The 11,073-nt window shown below is 38.0% G+C and overlaps 1 protein-coding gene across 10 annotated transcripts in view; it reads right to left on the bottom strand.

Moving 5' to 3' along the window:
- Positions 1 to 3,571: 3,571 nt before the first annotated feature.
- Positions 3,572 to 11,073, bottom strand: part of LOC122547072 (uncharacterized) — a 108,946-nt gene continuing 101,444 nt past the window's right edge. For all 10 annotated transcript variants that reach the window (XM_087995166.1, XM_087995163.1, XM_087995160.1 and 7 more), the window contains 3 exons: positions 9,584 to 9,640; positions 4,072 to 4,124; positions 3,572 to 3,936 (listed from right to left, as the gene is read on the bottom strand). In XM_087995166.1, the coding sequence (XP_087851292.1) occupies positions 3,865 to 3,936; positions 4,072 to 4,124; positions 9,584 to 9,640 (182 nt within the window). In that variant the 3' untranslated portion in view covers positions 3,572 to 3,864. The remainder of the gene's footprint in view (positions 3,937 to 4,071; positions 4,125 to 9,583; positions 9,641 to 11,073) is intronic.

Raw genomic sequence — 11,073 nt, 5'->3', positions numbered from 1 at the left:
TAGACAATTCCAAGACAAAGCTATACAAGACCATTCATATTTAGAAACAATTGGTTTGTCTAAAGTGGCATTAAATTATCAAAATGTTTAAACACCAGACATGTCTAGACCTTATAGATTGTGGATACAATTAACATACATGCAGGTAATTAATCAAGTAATTAGTACAGAGGTACCCCAGGCATCTCTCCATCTTACAAAGTGAGACAAGTGATTATTTAGCTTGAAGGGTACCATTCTATTTCAAGGATGGAGCGAGATAAGGAGACAGTGTTCCATGAACTAATACAGCTGGTATAGCAATTTAATCCATGCTCTTGGTGCTATTCTACACAACATTGTGCCCACCTAATTGACTGAGCTAACCTACCCCACAACATGTATAGAAAAACACACAATGGACATAGAATTGCAGCAACAGGAAAATAAATAATGCAACACGTAGATATAATTAGTTGATCTCCGCTTACAGCACAATAGGGATATGAGTGGTGACCGTTGTGGTGTCAGTAAGGTGTGAGGAGTGGGAGGTCACACTGAGTAGGACAAAGTGTTAGAAGAGGGAGGAGGGGGAGAACAGGTTGTTTTTATTTATTCATTTGTGGGATGTGGGTGTCGCTGACTGTCTGGCGTTCTTACCAGTAGACCGTACCCACAGACTGTCTTTGAGAAGCAGATCTGCTGGGAATAAATTGATCATTCCTATTATAGAATGCATGTTCAGGTTTGGTGGGGGAGGGGGGGGGGTGTAAGAGACCATGACAGTGCTAGTTTCAAGTTAATTTCATCTGTTGATTGGCACCATGATTAACATATTTCATATTTGCTGCCCGCAGATATGAGGTGTCAGTGCACTAATACTTTTAGCAAAATGGCATTTGGTAAACCTTGTGCCAGAAGTGTGCTGTGAATTTCATTTTCATAGTTTAAGAAGCGTCGTGCTGTCCAAAGAAAAATGAATGCTACAAACCTCGATTTTCTCGAGGTATTGTGCTGATATCAATAGGTCAGAGACTGGCTTCTAAAGACAGATATCGTACCACCTCATACACTTTGGGCTAAGAATGGGAAATCTGTCATACTAAGAGTGACGATATAAAAATGTAAAGTGTAACCGCTGTGCTTTAAAAAACTCAATTTGAAATTAACAAATCCTTGAAGTAATGTTGGGGTTCTTTATCTTGCAATTATTCATTGAGAAGCTGATTCAAATGTAGGAACAGTAATTGACTAAGGATTGCCAATCAAGTTCATGCATTATGGTTCATTTTCTCCTCATACATTTTATTTTGTGACTCTTCCAGTTCCTAATAGTTTGAGAGATATTTTGCGCAATTAAGGTTCATTACTTTGTCATGGAATTCAGTAGCCAGCTGATCTTTGGTCTACAGTTGCCAATATCCTAGACTCTGGAATTCCCTCCTTAAATTTTTCCATCTTTCTGTTTCTATTTCTGTTTCTCAATTTAAAACATTCCTGTATGCCCATTTCTTTCATCAACTTTTCGTTCACTGCTCTAATATCTTATTTTGTAACAAGATATCTTTTTATTTTGGTAAAAAGTTTTGCTTCTTTGTCTTTCCTTTATATCACTCCATGAAACATTTACAAAGTTTATATTTCAAAGGCTCAACAAGAATTTTAAAACAAAAGTGTTTCATAACTGGGAGCTGATGGAGGTCAGTGAATATAGGTGAACAGAATTTACTGCACGCTGTTTCATAAGCCGCAGAGATTTCAATGTCCTCAAATTTACAGAGAGAAGAGCTTGAGGGGAGCTAGCCAGGAGTGTTTTAGATTAACCCAGGAAAGAGCTGGAGATGACAGAAGTCCCAAAAGGAAACTGTTACATTGACAAAGCCACCACCAGCTCAGCTAATAACAAGCAAAAAAGGCAACTGTTGTGCTACAGGAAATCCCCTGTTCGGAGTTTCATGCAATATGAGACAGAACATGGAAATGATTAACTGATGTCCCATTCAGTTTAAAGAGTGAAATATCCAAAATAGAGAATAAATCACATTGTGCTGTTCAAAAGCACTAATGTCAATCCTTTACAAATCATATTTACAGTAAGATGTCCTATTTTGTACGAAAAGCCAAACTTCTGAGAGTGAATCCTGGCAACAGATACAAATGCAACTAACTGAAATTCTTAGCTGTAACGTATAAAGGAAATTACATGATCTGTTGTGAAATTACATTAAAAGCAAGTTTCCTCTTTCTTCATAGCTCATGAATTAGGCATCAGTGATGTTAGGACATAAAAAATGAAGTTGAAGAGTGCAGTGCTGGAAAAGCACAGCCAGTCAGGCAGCATTCGAGGAGCAGGAGAATCAACATTTCGAGCATAAGCTCTTCCTGATGAAGAGTATAATAAAGAAGGGCAAATAACATACCTTTGCAGACATTAGCATCTTTGATATCTTCCTGTGTTATCAGTTCTTGCTGGGAGGCATATCCTTTACTATTATTTTATGTTTGTTGACTGTAATGTCCATACAGTGAAAGGTGTGAAATTCTGTAAGGATACTTCTTTAGCTTTATATTTAAGTTTTGCAATAATACTGTTGGAAGTTTCTAAAACTGTTGGAAGTTTTTAAAACTTGAAAATCACATGGTTCATAATAGCTATTTTAGTTCAATTTAAAGAAAAAAATAAAGGATTATTTTTCTTACAATAAATAAAGATCTCACATTTTATGGAGCTGTCACAGTAAATATATCAAAATGTGATATTCCGTTATATCTTTCTTCAACTATTAACTGGAAATTCAAATGCCTTTCATGATATTAACAGAGATCATAAAAACATCCCCTAATTCTTCCATTCCCACCTGAGATATTTCTATGGGAAATGGAATAGTAGGGGATGGATAAATCTGTGCTACTTCTTAATGTTATGTTGGAGTTTGATAATCTACAATTGACTCATATGGACCTAGAGAATTGTCTAATGGTAGAGTTATGTTAACTCCAGTGTGGCAGGAGGCAACAGCACAATGTCTCAGAACCATTACTTGTGGTTGAAAGCTTCAATGATCCTTCAAACAACAACATGGGGATGAATCCTTTGGAAGACATTTAATTGATGACAAATTTGTCAGAATACCTGAGAAAAGCTTGCCGTGTGTAAAAATACATACATGACAAACTGGATGTAGGTTTGCTTGCTGATCTGGAAGGTTCGTTTTCAGACATTTCACCACCATACTAGGCAACATCTTCAGTGACCCTCCAGACAAAGAATGGCTTCATCTGGAGGCTCACTGAAGATGTTACCGAGTATAGTGACAAAACTTCTGAAAATGAACCTGCTAACTCACCGAGCAAACCTACATCCAGAACCTCAACCTAAGCTACAAATCTTCTCAAAACTTGACAAACACGTTCAAGAATTTTGATTTGTGAAACTTTCATAGCCTACAACAGGTGAATAATCTGTTTAAGTGTTGGTAGCTATTAAAGGATGAATAGTCAATAGTAACCCAACTAGATAAAGATTAATTGTTATATTGCATCATTGAGTCACCACTGTTTGTTTCTATAATTCTGAAGCATTACTTGAGTTCACAGAAAAACCATGTATTTTTTAAATATATTTTTATTTATTTTTGTAACAAAGCTTTTTCCTGCCTGGCATTTGCTTGAGTTGTTGAAATCAAAGTGAAATTATATAATCGTAAATGATTTCTATTGCAAGCAATTTTACTGTTTAAAATCTGTGATGTGATGATTGTGTAAAGTCAGAGTGTATACACAAAAAGAAAACTTCAATCACTGAGAAGGAAGAAAATCAGTTCCTGAAAAGAAATGTTCCATTTTCCATATCTAAGTCCATGCATCTCCTGTGACTTCTAAAGTTTATTGATCTTGCACTTTTGCTATTTGTGCATAGATAATAATGGAATCACCTTCATTTGAAGCACCCAATTCCTGAAAGAAAGAGAAATTGGCTGTTTATTATAATGGATTATTCATTGAATCTCTTTACATCAGACAGGAATTTTACAAACAATAGATGCTAAGATTTTGGAATATATTTTGACACCCAGGAATCTTTGTACTTACAACTTCTGAAGATTGTTTGCTGCTCCATATTCTCTCTGTTCCCTGTTTGCTCCCTGGAATAATTAAAACATTACAAGAATAGTATCGACAGATTGGGATGAAAAAAAGTGACAACATGAAATCTAAACCTCTTTAACTTATTGCTTTTTACTCAAGTTGCCAATAGATTAAAATGCCATTAATCAACAGTGACCTCAGGGGTTTGATCTGTATAACCCACATCCATACTAAGAATGACATTTGGAAAATGCACCAAGGGATATAAAACAAAATTGTTCCTTCCATCATTGTAGAAGATTGCATTGAATCTTTGCTGGTTCACTCAGCTACTGACGGAACTGCATGTTTTTTTAATGAATCGTTAGAGAAAGTGAAGAAGTCATATTTCTATTGAAACATAAGGCCAATATACAAGGATGCATGTTAATGAGTTATAGAGTCATAAAGCACGGAAACAGGTCCTAGGTTCAACTTGTCCATGCAGACCAGATTTGCCAAACTAAACTAGTTCCAAACAAAAACAGAAATTCCTGGAAAAGCTCAGCGGGCCTGGCTGTGTCTGTGGACAGAAATCAGAGTCAATATTTGGGTCAAATGACCCTTCCTCAAACTAGTCCCTTTTGCCTCTATTTGGCCCAAGTCCCTCTAAACCTTTCCTAATCATGTACGTGTTCAAACGTCTTTTAAATGTTGTAACTGTACTTGCATCTATCACTTCCTCTGATAGTTAATTCGACACACAAACCACTCTCTGTGTGTGAAAATGTTGGGCCTCAGGTCCCTTTTACATCTTTCCTCTCTCACCTTAAAGATATACCTCTTAGTTCTGACCCAAGGGAGAAAATCTTTGCTATTGATCTTATTTCGATCTTTCAGTATTTTATAAACCTCGATATGCTCACCTCTCAACCTCCTACACCCCAGTGAAAAGAGTCCCAGCCGATCTACTCTCTCTCTGTAACTCAAACCATCCAATCCCAGCAACATCCTGGTAAATCTTTTCTGAACCCTCTCCAATTTAATAATATCCTTCCTATAACCAGAACTACAGTATATATACAGCGCTTCAAAAGAATGACATGGACATCCCAATTCCTATACTCAATGAAAGCAAGCATGTTTTTTTCTTCACCATGTAAAAACTTGCAAATACTATGTATCTAAACCTCTAGGTCTCTGTTTGACAACATTACCCAGGGCTCTACCATTATCTGTGTAAGTCCTGCCCTTGGTCACTTTAGCAAAATGCAATATCTCACATTTATCCAAATTAAGCTCCATCTGCCACACTGGAGCCCATTGGTCCAGTTGATCAAGATCCCTTTGTAATCTGAGATAACCTTTCTCACGGTCGACCAAACCACTAATTTTGTTTTCATTCACAAACCTACTGAACGTGACTCCTAAGTTCTCATGCAAATTGTTTATATAAATGATAAACAACAGTAGAAACAACACTGATCTCTAATAGCAGAACACTGCTGGTCACAGGCTTCCAGTCTGAAAAACAGTCCTCCACTATCACCCTCTGTTTCTCACCATCACGTCAATTGCGTATCTAATTGACAAGCTCTCTCTGAACACTATGTAATCTAACTTTACTTATCAGTTTGCCATGTGGAACCTTATTAAAGGCTTTACTACAGTCCATGTAGAAAATATCTGTTGCAATGCCCTCATTTTTTTTGATTATGTCTTCAAAAAACATGCTCACTATCCCTAATCAGTCCTCGTCTCTCCAAAAGCATGTGAATTCTATGTTTCAGAATCCCCTCCAATAACTTACCCACTACTGGTATCAGATTCATAGGTCTATAGTTCCCAGGTTTCTCCTTAAAGCCTTTCTTAAATGAAAACACAGCATTAGCCTTCCTCCAGTCCTCTTGCACCTCACCCATGGCTGTAGATGACACAAATATCTCTGGTGGGGCCCCACAGTTCCTCTCCTAACTTCTGAAAATGTCCCAGGGTACATTAGATCAGGTCCTAGAGATATATCCATCTTTACAATATTTACGAACTCCAGCACCTCGCTCTGTAATGTGGACTGATGTGACTTCAATACTTATTTCCCCAAGTTCCCTAGCCTCCATTTCTTTCTCCTCAGTTAAAATTGAGGCAAAGTATTTACTTAGTAGATTTCCCATATCTTGTGGTTCCACACATAGACAGCCTTGTTGATCTTTAAGGAGCCCTATTCTCTTCCTAGTTTCCCTTTTGCTCTTTTCCAACTTGCAAAGTCTCTTTGGATTATCCTTAACCTGATCTGCCAAGACCAAATCAGGTCCCGTTTTTGCCCTCTTGATTTCTATCTAAAAATGCCCCGACATCACCTTTACTCTTGAAGATATTCCCTTGATCTCTGTTGTTTATATCTAACACATGCTTCCTTCTTATTCTCCTTCAAGCAGAGCCTCAATATCTTTATTCATCTATTGTTCTTTACCATTACCCAGAGATATTTGTGTCATCTACAGCCACGGAGGATGGCTAATGCTAAGAGAAGCATGGGAACTATTGACTTATGAACAAGCCAATAAGACCATAAGACATAGGAGCCAAAATTAGGCCATTCAGCCCATTGAGTCTGCTCTGCCATTCCTTCAAGACTGATAAATTTCTCAACCCCATTCTCCCATTTTTCTCTCCATAACCCTTGATCCCCTTGATACTCAAGAACTTATCTATTTTAGTCTTAAATATATGCAATGACCTAGCCTCCACAGCCTTCAGTGGCAATGAATTCCATAGATTCACCACTTTCTGGCTGAAGAAGTTTTCCCTTATCTCCATTCTAAAATGACTTCCGTTTACTCCAAGGCTTGAATCCTAGTCTCTCCTACAAATGGAAATATCTTCCCAACATCTACTCTGTCCAGGCCATTCAGTACTCTATATGTTTCACTTAGATCCCTCCTCATCCTTCTAAACTCCATCGAGTATAAACCCAAAAAGTCCTCAAACGTTCTTCATATGTTAAACTGTTCATTCCTGGGACCATTCTTGTGAACCTCCTCTGAACATTCTCCAGGGCAGTACATCCTTTCTGTGATATGAGACCCAAAACTGCACACACTACTCCAAAAGTGGTCTGACCAGTGCTTTATAGAAGCTCAGAAGCACATCAGTGGTGAGTAAGTTGTTGGAGGGGATTCTGAGAGATAGGATTTACATGTCTCTGGAGAAGCAAAAACTGATTAGGGATAATAAGGTTCCAACCAGAGCCTTTATCCATTGTTCCCTACTCTTACCCACTTTACTCTTCATTGTAACAAGAACATAATGTCTCTGAACTCTTGTTATCTCACTTTTGAAGGCTTTCCACTTGCCAGTCATCCCTTTATCTGCAAACCAACTACCCCAATCAACGTTTGAAAGTTTCTGTCTCATACCGTCAAAATTTGCCTTACTCTAATTAAGAACTTTAACTTTTATACAAGGCCTAACCTCTTTAATACTATTTTAAAACTTACAGAATTATGATCACTCGTACTAAAGTATTCCCTCACAAATGCTTCAGTCATTTGTCCTGCCTTATTTCCCAAGAGAAGATCAACTTTTACTACTTGTCTAGAAACTGCATCTACATATTGATAAAGAAAATTTTCTCAAAAACACTTAACAAATTCCTCACCATCCAAACTCTTTGCACAATGGCAGTCCCAGTATATATTTGGAAAGCTAAAATCCCATATTATTCTTAGATGTATCTGAGATATCTCTAAGTATTTGCTCCTTAAATTACAGAAATTTCTTGGTCGAATTTTTTTCCAGTTGAAAAGGTATAACCAATACTATTAATTAAATGTACAATGATTTACCATGATTTACCATCATTTATGGAAGGATGCCATAATGACCAAACACAAACCTAGGATATTTTATGTGGTTATTCTCAGGAAATGACTGACTTTCATTGGTCTCACATTTAGTGGTCATCTCCATGGGCACTGAGAAGATCACTATATACTGGAGCAATAATATGCTTCAGAGAGTATCAAAAGGTAACCACATGGTTTGTTAACACATGATTGAAGCCACAAAGTAACATCAATAGACAATAGACAATAGGTGCAGGAGTAGGCCATTCTGCCCTTCGAACCTGCACCACCATTCAATATGATCATGGCTGATCATCCTCAATCAGTATCCTGTTCCTGCCTTATCTCCATAACCCTTGATTCCACTATCTTTGAGAGCTCTATCCAACTCTTTCTTAAATGAATCCAGAGACTGGGCCTCCACTGCCTTCTGGGGCAGAGCATTCCACACTCCCACCACTCTCTGGGTGAAGGAGTTTCTCCTCATTTCTGTCCTAAATGGCCTACCCCTTATTTTTAAGCTGTGTCCTCTGGTTCGGGACTCATCCATCAGCGGAAACATGTTTCCTGCCTCCAGAGTGTCCAATCCTTTAATAATCTTATACGTCTCAATCAGATCCCCTCTCAGTCTTCTAAACTCAAGGATATACAAGCCCAGTCGCTCCAATCTTTCAGCATAAGGTAGTCCCACCATTCCAGGAATTGACCTTGTGAACCTACGCTGCACTCCCTCAATAGCCAGAATATCTTTCCTCAAATTTGGAGGCCAGATCTGCACACATCATCCTCTAACGGTTAATTAAAAATATACTATTAGCCGCAGGTTCTCTGGCACTCATGTAGACATTGTGCAGTTCAACTTCCCTCTATAGCACAATTGGATTAAAGGCTATATGGAAAAGTGGCTACCTCTGAGCTGATAGACCCAGGTTCAAGTTCCAGGCTGTGTAATCACATCACTGAACAGATTGATAAGAAAACATCTGACATGATAAAACTGGAACTCATAACCTTCAGGTTGACAGCTCAGTACCATTGTCATCTGTGTCTGGTTGTTGAGGTGCTTTGTTATGTGTTGTTTCCAGTTCTGCAGTCTTCATGTAATTCCTGTTATGATCAGACCTACACTGCAATTCTTTATACAGTTCAATATTAACAGGGGACTGTGCTCAGAGGCCACTTGATGCCTGCTCAAATGGGCCAAAGGCTGATGTCCAAAAGGAAGAAATCACATTTATATTGTGCATTTTACAACCCTAGAACATTTCAATGTGATAATGATAATTGTTATCTACTTCTAGTATTGCTGGAAGGATATGCATTACCTAAGACTGTAGCGAGAACCCTCTGTATTCACCAAATGAGGGCTAGGCATGTACACTCAAGAGCTACAGCACCTTGGGATAGTGTCTCCACTGAAAGACAGCAACATGTCTCAATACTGAATTGCTGCACTCGCACTTCTAGTGTGATATTTCAGCCCCAGAGAGAAGAAGTTCCCCAGTAAGTCTCACTCTGACACACATCCAGTATCCTGAAGTGTGAGAACATGACCAGATTTACTCTGGGATTGCTTGATGCAAACAGCAGGTGATGATAGGTTGATATTGTTTAATATGGTTTACTCTCCAATGTCAATGTTCCTCACCTTAAAGAAGGTAAAAATGAAAACAAAAAAAAAGTTTTACTACCTGGTGCAGTTTTTTGAAAATTGATCGAACCATAATGAATGTCTTCTTTTTCTATGCCTGCACAGTATAAGAAAGAAATTAAGAATTTTCATCTCTATTTGCTGAATCTGAACATGCTAGAGATTTAGTTTAAAGTCACCACAATATTGTAAAATTTTATATTGAATGTGCGAATGAATTCATTTCATTTACAATTGGAGATCTAAAATCCAAACAATCTACATAGTAAGAGAAGTGAGATGGTGAAGGTAGGTTAAGAAATTGTAATTGGGGGATGGGAGAGAAGCAGTTTAGGGAACTAATTTGTAATTTTCAAATATACATTAATTTTTGACTCAAACTCACCATAGATACCCATGTACAATAAAAAGAATTGAAGATGGCAGTAAATGAAAGACTTATGATTTTGTCAAAATCAAAGATGGACACCAAAGCACTACCCACTCCCACTGTGTTATTTTATGAGCCATACCTGCCAAATACGCTGGTCCAGGAGAGTAAAATTCAGCTCAGTGAAGCTCAATGCAATGCTAACATAGTTTATGAGGTCTTACAGAAAGGAAGTATCATCCTTTTCTAAATGGGGAGAATTGAAATGTATAGTGGTGTGCCATGCTGAGCTAAAAAATGATATTGCCAAACCAGACCATTAAGGATTAATTATGAAGTATCAATTGAATATAACAATGAACAATTGAAGTAAAGTGGAAGCATATGTGAAAATCAGGCCTCATGCAAAAAATATCCTGTTTTGATTTCAGGCAAATACCTGGCCTTGAGCGTCGGTGGGAATCATCCACTTGTGCATACCACATGAAGCCACCTGGAGATGTATTCAACTCATTTTATGCACAATGGAATGTCTGTAGAAATGCTGAAAGTACTTCAAAACAGTGATAGACTCCATAGCAGAATATCATTAATATCAGGGATCTTGTCCCTCTCGGGGAGGGGTCTCTCACCATCAGACTGCTGGTTTATGTGAGCGTGAGTTTTCTTGTTGGACTGGGGTTCAAGATTTGGTGGTATAGAAACTGAGGTAGATCTTTAAATGCCAGCTGTCACTGAGGAGTCCCCAATGGCAGTGGGCAGTGAGGCTCATGTTTTGATTATGTCTGAAGTAGTTCAAGCTAATAGACTGACTCATTAGTTTGCATTTATCTAAATTTAGTTAAGTTGCTTTGTATGAAAGTGCACATGTCTTCTTATATTCACTTTGATCAGACCCTAAAGAACTATTAGGCACTTGCAGCCTAATCATACAAGGTTACACTGAACTCCATACTTGAGGAACTTTGCATAATTCTGTCTGTATATAAAAGCACTGAGGAGAGTTAAATGAGATTTACAAGGATGACATTAGAAGTAAGAGGTCATCGCTTTCCCCCTAAAACAGGAATGTTGGTTGGAGTAATTAGATTACTTACAGTGTGGAAACAGGCCTTCGGCCCAACAAGTCCACACCGCCCCTCCGAAGAGCAACCCACCCA

The sequence above is a fragment of the Chiloscyllium plagiosum genome, unplaced genomic scaffold (genome assembly GCF_037043375.1).
Source record: "Chiloscyllium plagiosum isolate Xiang-an unplaced genomic scaffold, Cpla_swu_hap1 HiC_scaffold_16, whole genome shotgun sequence".
Taxonomy (NCBI): Eukaryota; Metazoa; Chordata; class Chondrichthyes; order Orectolobiformes; family Hemiscylliidae; genus Chiloscyllium; species Chiloscyllium plagiosum.
Note: the sequence above shows the minus strand (reverse complement) of the source record. Positions and strands in the feature narration are given on the sequence as shown.